General features: G+C 39.5%; 1 protein-coding gene across 11 annotated transcripts in view; it reads left to right on the forward strand.

Annotated features, from left to right (window-relative positions):
• Window positions 1–16202, forward strand: part of WNK2 (WNK lysine deficient protein kinase 2) — a 117389-nt gene that overhangs the window by 41510 nt on the left and 59677 nt on the right. For all 11 annotated transcript variants that reach the window (XR_014618733.1, XM_084292780.1, XM_084292781.1 and 8 more), the window contains exons 4-7: window positions 784–1004; window positions 4826–4983; window positions 14012–14100; window positions 14877–15096. Coding sequence is in view for 10 of the 11 variants with exons in the window: in XM_084292780.1 (XP_084148906.1) it covers window positions 784–1004; window positions 4826–4983; window positions 14012–14100; window positions 14877–15096 (688 nt within the window). In the remaining variant the exon portion in view is untranslated. The remainder of the gene's footprint in view (window positions 1–783; window positions 1005–4825; window positions 4984–14011; window positions 14101–14876; window positions 15097–16202) is intronic.

Here is a 16202-nt window from a genome sequence, read left to right on the forward strand (position 1 = left end):
CCTTTCCCCGTTCTTCTGTTTCAGTTATGTAACTGGAAGCAGTTCTCTGGTTTGTTTCATCTGCATGTGAAGTTTCGATCTGTCAGGGTGTGATTTTGTGATTGCTTTTGAGCTTGTATTTGCATGTTTTGTTACAAAATTCAGATAGAATAGTACTTGAATGGTAGAATCTCTTTTTGAAGCAAGAGGTGCTCTAGGTTATCTGCTAAACAATATTATTTAATAGCTTTTGATACTGACAATCTGGTTAAGGTTGATACAAAGCACTTGGCATGAATTCGGGAACAGATTTTCAGCCCCAATGGGAGCAAGGCTCATCACTGCATATATTCAGTGTGCTACTCTGGTGCATTAGCCGACTGGACATTTTTCCAAAATGTACCTTCCCCATCAGTGTTTTAGGTGAATAGAAAAAATGCAGGTGTGTGGTACACAGGTCAAAGTCCTGTGTTAAAATTAAACTTCAGTATTATTCAGTTCTGAATATGTGAAACAGATTTTCTAAAACTGTTCTCTGCATGAAGCGATTTGCTTTACTATCAGTCTTGCAAATATTTGGTTGTATTTGCACCAAAAATGCTTATTCTCTTCTTACCTAAAAATGAATGTTCTGAATTCCTTTTCTAAAAAGATCTTTCTTTCAGTTTGGAGATATTTCTGAGTTGCTATTATGGCATCTAATAAGAGGCTTTTATTGAAAACGAATTTCAGCTGTTGAAGCCCCTAGAATCTGTAATAACACTTCATTTTGTTTATAACCATTTCTGTGTGTTTGTACTGCAGGTATCTGAAGAGATTTAAAGTGATGAAACCAAAAGTTCTGCGTAGTTGGTGCCGGCAAATCCTGAAGGGTCTTCTTTTCTTGCACACAAGAACTCCACCAATAATTCACAGAGACTTGAAATGTGACAATATTTTTATTACTGGACCAACTGGATCTGTGAAAATAGGAGACTTAGGACTGGCAACCCTAAAGAGAGCTTCATTTGCCAAAAGTGTAATAGGTAATCATTCTGTTCTCTTTGGCTTCTTTCTGTTGGTATAGTGATTGTGTTTTTAAGTTGTCTGTCTTTGACACTTCATGTTAGTGTTTTTTTCACTTGTAGGCTGGTAGCAGAGACTTAAGTGGTTTTAGTGGCTGTTCCCTTTATACCACCATAAAAATCTCAGTCTGTAGGGCCTATGAAAGATCATCTACCCTGATCTTTTCTTCCTTCTGTATCACAGTGTTAAATTTTTAATTGACATATTACTTTCCTTCCACAAATCCTTCTCCTCTCTCCTTCAAAAGAAGCAGCAACAGTTCCCAACAGGTTGTGTGTACCATCCCCCTGAGAACAGGCTCAGTGCCTGTTGGGGAGAGAGGAGAAAAGAGGTGGAGGAGGAAAGACAGATGATGGTCTGCTCTTCACAAACCAGGTGGCACTGTGAAAGGCTCTGGGAAGCCCTTGGGAAGACTTCTGCTGCCAGCAGTGCTGGGATAACAGTTACTTTGCCGAAGGGAGAGGCAGCCTGGTCTGTGGGTAGTACCCTGCAGAGCCAGGCTTCTCTCCTTTGCAGGGAGGTCACAGGAGAGCTGGTCCAGCTGGAACAGCTTATCCCCATTTACTGGGGCATCAGCAAAATAAGTTGCTTCTGCAGGCAACTGCAGAGCTTGTCTGTGCCTCGGTGTAGTCCTGGCAGAGTCCTACTTAAACAACATTTGCAATTTATTAAAAATCAGTAGCTACAAAATTAAAAGAAATTTCCACTAGGATATACAATAGCTGATGTTCTTAAATGGTACCCATGCAAGGAGCATTATAATTTGGTTTTGCTTGAACTGGGAGGACATTTTCTGAATGATTGTTGTTCCCTTGCAAAAGTAAAATTCAATGCCTTCTGTGTGAGAAATGTCTGGGATATCCTTCTCCCGAATTCTCAAACATTTTTTATTTTTTACCCTGAGCTTTCTTAGCAAATCTTCCTTATTCGGATATGTATGTGCTGGTTCTTGGAATATGTAAATTCCTGAGAAAGGATGCTGAAAGTGAGGGAAGTTATCATGCATATATTTGTATTTCAGCTCGCTATATAAATGGAAATTAGGTTTGAGATGATTAGAATTAACAAACTGCCAGTGACAACCACTATTCCATAACTATAAAGAAAATAGCATGCTATCTTTAAAGCAGTAGTTTCTAAAATAACTGTTATAGCATCTCAAGTTTTCTTCAGTTATATTTTATAACTATTTATACAGAAGTTTCACCCTGTTTAGGTGGGGAGCCCAGTACTGTTGAAGTGAAATTAGGATTGAAATGTTGTGTGTGTGTTTGGCTACTCTGGGTCTGCTTAACCTTGTTGATTTCAGTGAAATTGTGTTGGTTTACATCTGTTAAGTTTCTCTAGTTCTTACCTTCTAATGGCTTTTTTTTTTTTTTTTGGGGGGGGTAGGGGAGTTCAGCATTTCTTCCCCTGATTTTCTCCTTTTTTTGCAGTATACCATGTTATATATGCTGTGATAGTATACGGTTACCCATGGACTAGGAATAATATCAGAAATACCAACATAGATTTTTGCAAAATGAGTTTTTACAACAATGCTGTCAAGCCATGGCCGTGTCTAACAGAAATTGAATGATGAAAAGGGCTGCATGTTGCTGGCAAGCTGTCTATATTCATTTTGGCAGTATAACTGAACCCATCTTTTTCATGAGTAGTGCTGCTCTGAGGAAAGAATTAGGGGGACTTGGAAGCACTGGCAGTGTGACTGGTTCTGCTCCTGATGCTGGGCCAGCTCCCACCTTCACAGCAGGGTAGAAAAATGCATTTTTCCCCCAAGTGGGAAGCTAAGGGTTGAAAGTGTAGGCAGGGAGGTGGGAGGACTGAAGAGGTGAAGGTGGGCTTTCTGCAGGGGCAGGGTGGGAAGGGTGTCCCTTGGGCACCAGCCCTAGGCTCTGGCTTCTCCCTCCTGCTGCGTGTCCCAGCCTGGCTTTCCAGTGCTGCGTGCACGCTGCTGTCCTCACCGCTCACTTTATCTTTGCAAGCCCTCTCCCTAGCTGTAGTAGCTTTAAATGAATATTAGTAGCTGCAATTCCACATCATTTTTAACAGTGAAGTCAGCATGGCCGAAGTCCAATTTCTCCCTCGCTGTGTTTGTGCCTCCACTGATGCTCGCCTGACCTTGCGGTGTGTCTCTTCAGGGAGCCCAGCCAGGGCACAACTCGTGCTGCAGAGAGGAGCTGAACAGCTGCTGAGCAGCTTTGCATTTTAGGTGGTCTGTTTTGTTAGCAATACTTGTATGTATTCCTTCCCACCCCCAAGGGATGGGTGGAAAATGTCATTTTCATGGCGTTTTGGAATGGTGTCAAGAATATCATTTGCTTCTTAGTCTATTGCTATCACTTTTTTTTTTCAGATTTGCAAGAAACTTACTTGAAATGCTCCATAATTCATGAGGTTCACTTCTGTGTCTGAGTCTTGTTCATTCTCAAGTGATGTAGCAGCTCTAGAATAGACTCTTTCAGAGTCTTGCAGTTGTGCTTGTGCTGATGGGAGAGATGTCATTGCCGAAAATCAGATGCTGCTAGCAACTTGCCATGTCGACAGCGGGCTCTGGGGAGGGGGATGTGGGTGCTGGGATGGAGTTTACTGCACTGAAGGCGAGGTTATGTGGTCCACGATCCCTCATGTTCCTGTTGTTAACCCGTTGCTCACTGGTGGAAACTGTCCTCTCCCACAGCAGATGACTGTTAATCTCTCTTCCTTCATCTTTTCTGTATGTAAAAAGAAAGGTCAGCCTTGACTCCCAAGCGTACAGTATTTTAGGAGATACAGTTCTTGAGATAAACTACGTAAATGTTTATTTTCTGTTTTGCTCTGTAAGTACTTAGGGATGTGGTTTTACTGGGTGATAGTGGTGGCAGGGGGGATGGTTGGACCAGATGATCTCAGAGGTCTTTTCCAATTTTTCCAATTTCAAGGATTCTGTGATTTTATAGTAAGACCACACCTTCCTGAGCACTTTGCTGTGCAGAGGTTCTTTGACAAAGGCCGAGCAATTCTTGTAACTGAACTTGCCAGTCTGTGTGAAGTGTAGGAGTTACTCTGCAGTTGTTGATGACATTGTGTGTTCATTTTTGCTTTTCTGTATAAAAGATAACTTTTGCAGGCATTGTAATTAGCCACTTGTCACAAAGCAGCATCTTCCCATTATGAAGCAGTAAGTACAACATTTCCCTTAGTATTTATTCAGTTGTATCTGATTTTTGACACCCTAATCCCTGTGGAGTAGGACCTTATTCTGCAAGTAGTCTCATTGATTTTTACTGCTGAACCAGTGACAGAACCATGTTTAATGTTTTTTGCACGACTTTGTAGGTGAATTTGTGATACCACTTGCTTTCAAAGTGCTGTCTGTCTGCTGGGTAGTTGCTGTGTATCTCCCTGGAGGAAAAAATGCAAACTTGCCTTGTCAAAAGCAAGACCAAAGCTTCTCATTTCTTGTCATTTTCACCACTACAAACAGCGTCCCTCCCTTCATCCAGAGAAGGGAACCATTTTGTAACTTCCAGTGTATTCAGGCATTGTTCCGTATCTCATTTGAGTACTCTCTTTTGAAGTTTTTATATGTATCCCCTCCCCTTATATATTACCGGTGAGCTGTGGGTGTATTGACTTTGGGTTTCTTCCCTGGAGGATGTTTGAGCTTCTTCTAGTTACTTCCCTGTTTTGAAATAATCTTGCATGCACCTTTGCACAGCTGTGATTGCACAGCAAAAGGATTGCGATTAAAGCCATTCAGACTTTATGAATAACTTACAATCTTTTCATCTATGTGTAGGTACACCAGAATTTATGGCCCCAGAAATGTACGAGGAACACTACGATGAATCTGTTGATGTTTATGCTTTCGGAATGTGCATGTTGGAAATGGCTACCTCAGAATACCCTTACTCAGAATGCCAGAATGCTGCTCAAATTTACCGGAAAGTAACCTGTGTGAGTAAACTTCCTTAATTTTAGTTACATCTGTACCTTGGTTACTTTGTAATCTGAAAGTTTAAAAACATAGTTCAATGAGATGTCAGTACTGTCTTGTGTGTGTGTGGTTTGTTGTAGAAACTGAGGTATCTTAGCTCTGGGTTGCAGAGAACTGCTGCAGGTCTCTTTGGAATGCTTCCAGTTCTATGGTTGGACTGTGTTTGCATACACTGCAGCTACAGATAATATTTTCAGTAATATTTGTTGCTGTTTTATCTCCATCAGCTAAAGGTGCATGAAACTTGGGAACAATGAGCAGGAAAAAATCTCTGCTGTAGTCTTACCTTTGAAATAGGGACTATTCAGAGCTGGTCAAGTTTCCCACAAAGACAAAAAGACTAACTTTTAGATTGCAGCCTAAATACTTAGGTGGCGTCTGTTGTTTGATTCACATTTCTAGCATGGGTTCTTTCAGCTTGTGTGTGTAACAAATGGTATAAAGCTATAAAAGGGAAAGCATACCCATGTTTAGTTTTGGAGTGCGCCTGAGGAGTTTTACATCTGCATTTAGGAACTCTGTACGGTTTGTTAATTGCCAGACTGGAACCATGGAAATGGGTTGCTGCGTTTTCGGGTTAAGTTAGGCTGGAGGAGAAACCAATCTAAAATTATTTCTATACTAAAAAAAATCATCCTCCCCAACACCCTCACCTCCGGATGATAAATATATTTGTCTATGCGAGCTGCACTGCGAATGCCTGAAAGAACTTATGAGTTTGTAAGTTTGCAAATAGGTGAAAGAATCACTGACTGCAGAGAAATGGGATGTGCCAAATGCCTTGGAAGAGGTGGTTATATTCTGCTCTTCTTGGATAAATAAAACCAGGAGTATAGGATTTGTATTTTTTTTCAGGATAGATAATGCTAAGAAGAATAGCTTGTCAAAGATTTTCCCAGCTACTTCTTTCCATCTGGCTGCTGCAAAAGGAGCTACTGAGCTGTACGGGTTGACCCTTGTATATTCCCATCATCAAAAGATGCAGTCTGCACACTCAGGATATGACGAGAGTAGTCCTCTGAAGTAGACTGCACTAAAATTTGCAAAAATAGCTACAGATAAGGTTGCTTTTATTTTATTTCATTTTATTTTATTTTTTAATCTATAAGGTAAAAAGAGTTGTTAGGCTTACATTATAGATGTATTGCGAAAAAACATCTCAGCTTTCAAAAGCATGGTCCCAAAATTAGTATTGCTCTTGTCCCACTGCTTGCAATGAATAAAAATCTTCACAAATGAAATTCAGTAATAACTTCCCAGTTTTGAAATGTATTTGAGATCACTCTTCTTCTCCAAGAGGTTTTGTGAATCACGCTAGTACAAATATGGTCCTGTAAAGTACTGCAGTCAGCTAATGCTGCTCAAATTGCATTTTCTGACTTGGCGAATAGTAGTCTCTCATGTCAGGTAATAGAGATGCTTTAGTCAGATACCCACACACTTGCATGTGCAATTTGATGTGCACTTCATTCTTCATAAGTATATTTTGTATTGTCTAGTATCTGTCCTTCCTCATAACTGAAGACCAGGCTGCAAGGAGGTTAGTGCTCTTGTAGATTGCTGTGCTAGCCAGCTGTGATGATGCTAACCTGACAGGAGAGGGAAGATACAATGATTCAGAAGTCTGTTTAAAAGTTGCAGTCAGTATCACAAAAAACAGGACGGTGTCCCTGCTGGAAATGAGAGAGATGTCATGACTTGCTGAAAGCAGGAGGTTGCATCTGAAGAGGGAAACAGCTTTATCTCATTTCTGTGTAAGTGGTTGCAAGCTGACATTTGTAGCTTGGCAAAAATGAATCTTTCCCAATGGACTGCAGCCCTGACTTTGGGTAGTTTAACTCTCCTTAGAGTGCTGCTTTCAACCCATTGCTACTTGGGGGGGAGGGAGGCATCAGAAGCTGCTCTGCAGTGCAGTTAGCTTTGTTGCTAGCTGATGCACTAATGGCTGGGCCTGCTCTGTAGGGTGGTGTAGTGTGAAGTGTGTGCAGAGATGGGACGTCTGGTTTGCTGACTACAAGCTGTTCTGCTGTGCAGCATGGGCTGGCTGCAAATGCATACTGCATCTTTTCAAAGAAGTGAAATACAGTTGATGGCTTGGTGAAGTTGTTTGCCTGAATCCTTATGAGGATAGCTGCTTGGTTCACATTGCTATTCTGTTCACTCCACCCCTACAAGGAAAAGTTTATTTCGTTTGGCACAATGGCTTGTTGGCCTCGTTTAGGTGTGTAGTCCTTAGGATCTGCTCTAAATGCTATCTTTGTGTGTATCTTAAGAAAGATCTCCTTATGCTCTAACATGTCACGTGGTGACAGTAGAAGACTCCTCTGATGTTAGGCTATGAGGCTTCATCTCCTAAACGTGATACTGGGGTCCCCTTTTGGTCTGGTTATCCTAGGCATTTAGTAATGGCTTTGACGAGGGGTGTTAGGTGTGTTGCCTCCTGCACTGGGCAGAAGTTTGTGTGAGCAGTGCGCTGAACTTCTTTGTGGAGCTGCCATCGTGTTTAGCTAATACTAAGCTGACCTGTAGTACGAGTGTGTATGGATTTAGAGCCACAAATAATATAGATTTCTTCTGTTGCTCCATGCTCTTTGAAAAACTTTGTGTACAGCTCTTTGCCATCTGGAATATTGGTGATTAAGACTTCATAAGACTCAATAGCCTCATTTATCAAAGCAATATCCAAGACAGCAAAGAATAAAGATTAATCAGAGGTTTCCTAATTAGGTGCTATATTTCAATTTGCAGATATAAGTAGTCATTTTTTAAACACTGTTGAAAGTCTGAGCCAACTATGTTTTGTGGCAATAACCTTTACGCAGCTGAGGATTATATGATAACTTTGTAAGAGTGGTCTTATACTTGCAACTCCAGAGAGATGGAAAATAAAGATTATTGTGAAGAAGCTTTTCAAAGGTCAATTTATTACTTGTAAGAGGTGTTTTTGATACAGATCTGTCTGGTAGGGGAAGCTGAAGCAGGATGCGTCAGGTACAGACACAAAGGTACTGCTTTTTTTCTGCTGATCACAAGGCAATAGCAGCCGGGGCAAAGGCACCAGGATTCCTTTGATGGAAAAACTGGCATTAGTGTCCTCACGAGGAAGGGGTTAACCAAGCCTCTGTGGAGAGGAAAAATGCCTTGTCGCATGCCATGAGCTGCATGAACTGTCAGACATGGAGGAGGAGCAGGGGGAGGACCTCCAGGGCAAGTGTGTGAGGGGAGCAGCAGGAGCCCTGGAGAAGATCCTTGTTCCCAGAGGGAACAACTCTTGGGGGCTCAGCAGCTTCTGTAGAGAAGCTATGTCCACAGAAGAGCTGGTGGCAGCAGAGGACCCCGCATGCATCCACGTGAGTCGCACCGGCAAGGCGCCGCTGGGACTGAGGGGGGCTGTCACTATGGGTCGGGTGTCGGAGCACGGGGCCTGGGGACCCTATGCCTTCTCCACACCATGTGCCATCAAGGAGAGTTGGCTCTGACCAGCTAGGTGGGCTGGGGACCACTCCCAGAGGACGAGATTTAAAATGGCTCTTCATGAAGAGTCAGGGTTGCAGTCATCATAGCAGCTGTTACTGGCATTGGTTTTTACTGAATTGGTTTTTACTGAATGGGGTGTAGAAGTAGACTGCAGATGAAAACCGAGAGGTTGAATCACACTTTCATTCCTAGGTTTAGTTGAGGACTGTTATGTGTCTACCAAGGTACTGCAGCAATCGTTTCCCAAAGTGTTTCCCAAATGTACAAAGAGGCTCGCTGCTTTGCCAGGTTAGACATCACTCTTAGGAGGTTTCTCTCTGCCCTGTCATCCAGAACTCTGGAGTGTAAATCAACACGTTTTTCTTCACCCCTTTCTTCTGCTCCTCTCCTAATGATTTCTTATGCTTTTTGTCACACTGTAAAGAACAACTAAAGGAGATGAATATTGTTCCTGACTGAGTCTGCAATGAGAAACTGGAATTGCTATGGAAGATCATGGACTCCTCATTAGGGCCTACTGCAACAGTGTACCCAACAATGTACATGAGGGGGAAAAAATAAAATACAAAACTTTTTTTTGGCTGATTTTAAGCATATGTGATAATACAAGAGAACATAAGTAACCTGTTTTTCAAGCAATAGGGCAAAGCCACATTTACTGCAGTTAACTTTGGAGTGATTTCCTTGTCAGCATATTTGCAGTCATCTTCATTCTGATGCCATAATCTCATTTTTCATGCATAACTTGATGTTTTTTTAGTCATTTTTTTTTATTGTGTTTAATCATTCTGCCAAGAGATTTTAATGTAGACAATAGGCATATTTAGTGATGAACCATCAGAGTCTGTGGCCTTCTCATGCAGCTCCAGACCAATGTTTTCTTACCGAAGCACTGCAGAATTCACTGCAGACCAACTGTGCCCACGGGGGGGGGAGTGTTCACTGCTACCTTGTTGGCTTTAGCTGCACAAACTCATGCTTTAAAACAACCCATGTGTCTACAGAGTTCTGCTTAGCATGTTAAATTTTCATGTAGTTTATCATGTTAAATTTTTCATCTAGATTTTCATATAACTGCATTTACAGGTTATATATTGATTGTATAGATAGGATAAATTCTATAGCTGTAGCACGGCCACAGCAGACAAAGTGTTAGCAATGTCATTGTGTTGACTGGTGTATTTCAGATATCTTCTTAGATCTGCAGATAATCTTCTTAGATTAGCATTAGGATTGAGTAACGTTCTGGAGTGAAGTAGAGATCAGTTTATAATTACAAACGGTGATCTTGCTGATGAACATCCTGGAACAAAATCCTGACAGAACTGAGATCATCAGTTTGAAAAGTGTGCTTTGCTGATGGAAAAGTGACAAGCAGCTATTCTCAGAACTCTGAAAAAGTAGTTTCATGTTTTTCCCCCTAACGCAGAGATAAAAACTTTAATGTCTTACATGTACCTGTCTGCAGACTCAACTATCTTATACCAGAGTGTAGTGTATTTCCTTTCAAATCTAAATCCTTTTTAGAAAGAAGGTGAGGAGATTCTTGAAGGAGTGGTGGGGATTTGTTCTTGGACTGAGGTGTTCTTTTTTTTCATATAGGGTTTGATGTGTTTTTTGTTATTGGTGGTGTTTTTTTCATAAAGAATTTGTATGAAATTATCCCTGTACATCTCCTGTCAACTAATTAACCCTCCATTTTGGATGAAGTGGTGTTGAATTTACTTTTCTTTGAGAGAGCTGTGCAGTTTTTATACAGCCATGGATAATTCCTTAGCCAATATACTTTGAATGTTGTTGCCATGTTTCTTTGGGAATGCTCAGGAAGGGCAGATGGCTTTTGAATAAATGAATGAGATGGATCCTTTGATTCCAAATAGAAACCTGTGTTTCACATAAACCCCCTCCATTGTCAGGAGGCTTGTAAGCATCAGGGCGCAGTGCTATAGGGAGGATTTGCAGCATTACAATGAGGTGGCCTTGGAGATTTTAATGAAGAGTAAGGAACTAAAGCATTCTGTAGCATCTGGGCATTGAGAAAACACTTCAGGAAAGCAGTTCCGTTTGGTACTTCACAAGGATATATGCTATCCTTGTTTGTTTTGGTGATCTGTTCATAGCCTAGGTGTTCAGTAGATTAATACAAGAGATGTTTGGATGTGGAAAGTAAAATGGTGTTTGTAGGAGATGCTATTTTTATGAAAGGGATTTGCACTGTCAAAAATCAGGGTCAGTAATCAGGGGTCTTTCAAAATAAACGTTTTGAGGCAAACCTAATTCCTTGGTGCCCAACATGTTCTGCCCTGCTCCATCTCAGCCATGTCAAAGTTCATTAGACCACTTAAATGAAGAATGTTTATGAATTCTGAAAAGAAAAAGAAATCAAGAGGTATAGTGGTATACCTTAAGCTGTTTCCGCTTTATATGCTCAGTTTATGTCAAAATATCCATGAGGCACTCTGGAAATATAAGAAGTAATTGGCAAGTTTATGTGAGCACATAGATATGGGAGCAGTATGTTCGTCTAGAAAGGTGAAAGTTCCTCAGGTAGTGGGGTGGAAGCTGCCTCAAGGGTTATGTTTTAAGGTTCTCTTAGAATTCCATAATTTTCTATAGCAAACTGAAGTGTCAGAAAATATATTTAACTATGTCCTGTTGTTTTTTATTGTGAATTTGCAAAGATTTCACTAAACTCCTCCCCATCTGAGAACAAGACACCCTCCTGTAGCTTTATCTGCCTATTCAGTCTGAGGGCCCCAAATATTTGGTGCTGGGCATGGAAACAGTGATAAACTTTTTCTAAAACTATAGAGAAAGAATTGTGATAGCAATCTTACCTGAAACACTGAGAGATAGCATTGCAGATCTGAAAAGCATATCCCTTGTCAGCGTGGCACTGTTTCCTCAAAGACTGTTATTCTGAGGTGAGATTGTAATGACCCTGTGACACGCAAGGGAAGAAAACCAGTTCAAGGATGATGATTTCATAGTCATTTTACATTGACTTACTTTTTCCCAAGGTTATCATCATAAGGGGAGCTAGAAATGTGCTTCTTTCAAAATAAAAGATTGTATTGGCTTTAGTAATGAATTTTAGAGATTAGTGCTAAAAATGTATTTTGGTACTTTGTTTTCATTCATTTCCAATCACGTACAGGAGCCCTTTTATGAAACAATTTTCGTACACTGTGGTGTGCTTTCGCTTATTCTAGGCAAGTCTGGGCTTTGGTCGACTAGACTTTCCCTATTGTTTTGACACAATTTACTAATATACAGTAATTGAACCTTCATTTTGTAAGCAAGATTTAGTTTTGCTTATTCGAATAATTATTTTTAGCTGGTCGCAGTGAGCCCATCACATGTATGGACTATTCTGTTTTGTTCTGAATGTTTTTTGATCTCAGTATCTCTCTGCCTAAGCCAGAGTTTGTGTGACTTTTCCATGGTTTTCTTTCAATACCTATAAATTACATATTTTACTCTTTTGAATCTTAGGTCAATCACTCCCTCTATGTCTTGAAATTAAGATAAGTAAGTCCAAGTTTAAAGTCAAATCTAAGGCCTAAATGGTGACAGAATATTGTTAAAAAGGTAAAAGTATGATGTGATTTGGAATACTCAGAAATTCTCTGGGAGATGCCAACCCTCATTGAATTTCATCCATGAAATTTATTCAAGACCAGATTCAGTGAGAGGTGGTTCTTTTTAATCAAAGATAGTGTTAGGTGAGCCAAAAGTCCATTTTTCAGAACCTCAGGCATCCTTATCTGCCACTGTATGATTATTACTACTGTTCTTTCAGAACAAAACTTTTAAAAGGGTTTGACTGGAGTTAAATGGCTAAATCCCATTCAATTACGTGCTTAATCAGATTCTGTTTTGTTGTTGTTGTTGTTTTGTTATTATTATAATATAAAGGAAATTGTTTCCTATTTTTGTTCTGCTTATTGATTTTATTTTAAGTATTAGTTTCCTTAAATAACAAAGTCTAGCTGCAAAACCTATTTAAAAATACATGTCTCTGAATTTTTGTCCATACGCACCGTGTTTTAGTAGGTATATGCATCTTTTCAAGGATGACTTTTTGTTTCTAAATTAAGCTGAACATCACAAAAGGGAAAGCTTCCTGTATTAACACTGGCATCTGTAGCTGAATATGTACATGAAAAGCATTCATAGGAAACCTTGTGCTGAACTGAATGGAAGTCAGTCAGCGTTACCGATGGTGGGTGTCAGTTCCTCCTGCCTCAGCTGACAAGGAGCATGGTGGGGTGGCCTCACCGGGAATGGCTGCTTTTGCCAAATCCAGAGTGAACTTCCCTTCTTTGCTCTCTGCAACCTCACAAAAGGAAAACTTGTCAGTCTGGGCAGCTAGACATGTCTGCTAACTGCCCAGATCTTCCTGGTAATTATTGTTATAGTACATTTTGATTACATGTACAGAGATATGAGATATAAACTGTTATGTAGTTTAAGTGCTTGCATGCTACTTCTTCTACAGTCTCTCTTTATGTTGGTAAGGTGTATGTTTTTTTTTTTTGTTTGTTTTGTTTTGTTTCCTTTAATTAAGGGTCTCTACACCTTGAGGAGGATCATGTTAAGATATTCACCCTGAAATATTAGAGAGTAGGGAGAAGTGAACTTTGACTACCCTAGAGGTGTGTGTGTTTATTGTAATCCACTCCATCTTCTTAAAACAACCCTTCCTAACCTGAAAGAAATTCAAATTGTTCCTGTTGCATCTGTGTAGAGCCAGAACATGGGGAATGAGATTATGCTTCTCTAAGTTTTCTTCTGCGGTCAACAGATGGCCTTTGTCCTTGGAAGGCTACGTTCATGGGTTAGATGCTCCACATACAGAATTGACCAGCATTTCTGGGGGAAAAAAGTTAACTTAATGTCAATTTACAGGTTACGCCTGTCCTTTCACTCATTCCCAATAAGATTCTAGCAATGGGCTTGGGAAAATGCAAGAGCAACACAGAGCTGTTGGGCACATTCTTTCTTTGCCATACTTGGCTTTGGGTTGGTTTGAAGTGGGGAGGGGGAGCTCTTGAGAGTACTGGGGGGCATAGAAAAGCAAAAGGTTTGTGGAAAACAGGAATCTGGAATAGTCAGTGGGTTGTCAAAGGTATATTTGACCTGCAGCTGGCTATCTGAAGAAAAACGCAAATATTTTTATTTGTTTTACTGTTTTGAGAGTTAAGACTGTTTCTTGAATAAGGACTTCAGAATCCCCAGGATGCAAAAGAAAAGTTAGCAAGTGTTAGTAAAGAAAAAGGAGATTTGTATGGTGTATGACTGAGTTCATGTACAAACTAATGTGCCTGAAGTGCAACGGTACTTAGAAATATAGCTCTAAATCTTCATTTTAGTTTTAAATTTAGACAATCAACTTTATTAGTTATTCCAAGAGTTGAATTGACTGCACAATGTAATAAAAACATTCTCACTGAAGAGCTAAAATGTCATTCTTTTTCAGACTAACTTGTTTTTTTCCTATCCTTCTAGGGTATAAAGCCAGCAAGCTTTGAGAAAGTTACTGATCCTGAAATTAAGGAGATAATTGGGGAGTGCATTTGCAAAAATAAGGAAGAAAGGTTTGTTTCAAATAAGCAAGTTTTGTATTAAATAATGTATATGCAGAAGTTTTGAGACTGTGGATTTCTGTTCTAGCCTCTGGGTCTCCTCTGTGCAGGAAAAATACAGAACGCAAATAAAAATATAAATGGTTGCCTACTTTGCTGTCAGGATAATAGAATAAACTTCATTGCTGTGTCTCTCTGACTTTTAAAGTGTAATGTCAAAAAGCATAATTGTGGATGAGTGGCATAGCTAACCATAGGATCTCAGTCAGGAGGTTCTGACTGGAGCATCAAGCGTGGTGCAGGTTGGTTCTGACTAATGCGGTAGAGGATTGACAACATCCCTTTAGATTCGTCTGTATATGAAGATAAATTGTGACCTGTTTCCATCTTAGGTTTTAAAAACCTAATCTTCTTATACTGGCCTCTATATATGTCTTAACTTTAAGAAATACAGGTCCTAGGAACCTTAGGTGATTATCTAGAGAGAACCTCATTTTAGAACTCACTAAGATTAGATACTTGAGGAAAGTTGAACTATAATCTCCATTTATGAGTATGTTTATGGTGTATGAATATTGCTGAAGCTTTGTGAAATAGGCAATGCCATTTTTTCAGCAATCCTCAGTAACACCAGAAATACTACCTCTTTATGCTAGTAACACAAGTTGTTTTGGATAAGCACCAAAAGACTGTAAATATTTTTGCCTCTAGTACAAATTTATTGTCATGAAGTTCTTTGAAAGTGCTTAATACTTGAAGTATTCGAATATTCTTTATGTCCATTGCAGATATGAAATTAAAGATTTATTAAGCCATGCCTTTTTTGCTGAAGATACTGGGGTAAGAGTGGAACTTGCAGAAGAAGACCATGGTAGGAAATCCTCTATTGCCTTAAGACTCTGGGTAGAAGATCCTAAGAAACTGAAAGGAAAACCCAAAGATAATGGAGCCATTGAGTTTACTTTTGATCTGGAGAAGGAAACTCCTGATGATGTTGCACAAGAAATGGTAAAATAAACTTCTCCTGACAAAAATATATATGTAATTAGTGCATAAATCTCAAACGACAGCAGGAGCAAGTCTGGTAAAGTAACTTCCATTTAAACCATTCTAGATATTGTTTAAGCAGTTTGCATTGCTTTTTTAGAGTGAATGCTAGAAGAAAGGGTAAATGGGGAAGAACTAATAACTGAAAAAGATGTTTACTGAACATGGAATCAGATACATGAAATGGCGTTTCAAAATAGCAAGTCACTTAGGGACCAAGGAGGTATCTTCTGTTCCTGAATTTTGAAAAGTCTTCTGCTAATTTCTGTTTAATTTCAGACAGCAGCTTGAAATAAATTAGAAGAGTTCAAAAGATCAATCAAAAATATTCTGGACAGAATTTTTCAAAACACTTTGTTTTTTCTATCAGTGTTACTTAGGAGGAATATAGATGAGGAGGAAGTCTGCTCAGTCACTCTATCACTAAACATAAATAGAAAGCTAGATTCAAGCCAACTGCAAAGAGTTAGGAGTATACTTTGGATATTTTTTAACAAAAAGTTTAATTGTATCTTCATGATTTGTGTTGTTAGAAAAAAACTATTTCTTGTGTTCAAGTTTCAATGCATAATCATTGAATTCATATTTTAAAGATGTCTTTACTGCCGTTGTTTCTAAAGTTGTGGAAACAGAACCAGTAAGCCCTTAGTCAAGGGTCTGAATGTTCTTGTGCATGAAGATTTGTTCCTATTATTATACCCTAAATCTCAAGGGATCCTGTTTAATGATGTTGTCATCACCGTTCCTGTTCTGCCTAGGAGGCAGTCATTTTGGTAATGTTACCTTACTATGCTTGGACTTACCACCATGTATCCAAAAATCAATGAGAGGAAATCAGGCTTCTCTGTCATCTTGTCACTAGTTTGCAATAGATCCGATATTTTTCCAGTAGTTTATTGTTACAGAACTTAATTTTGAAGTTGCTCTAGTCCAGTTAATTACTGTTATATCTTACCTTTATATTTAAATATTTATGGAAGCATTTGGAGATTTGAAGTTCTGTAGTGTACCAGGCTTATAGTTGTGATATCTATTTTTAAGCAGGAAGTACTTCTCGTATATTTTGA

The sequence above is a fragment of the Netta rufina genome, assembly GCF_964035555.1.
Source record: "Netta rufina genome assembly, chromosome: 10".
In the NCBI taxonomy this organism is placed as follows: Eukaryota; Metazoa; Chordata; class Aves; order Anseriformes; family Anatidae; genus Netta; species Netta rufina.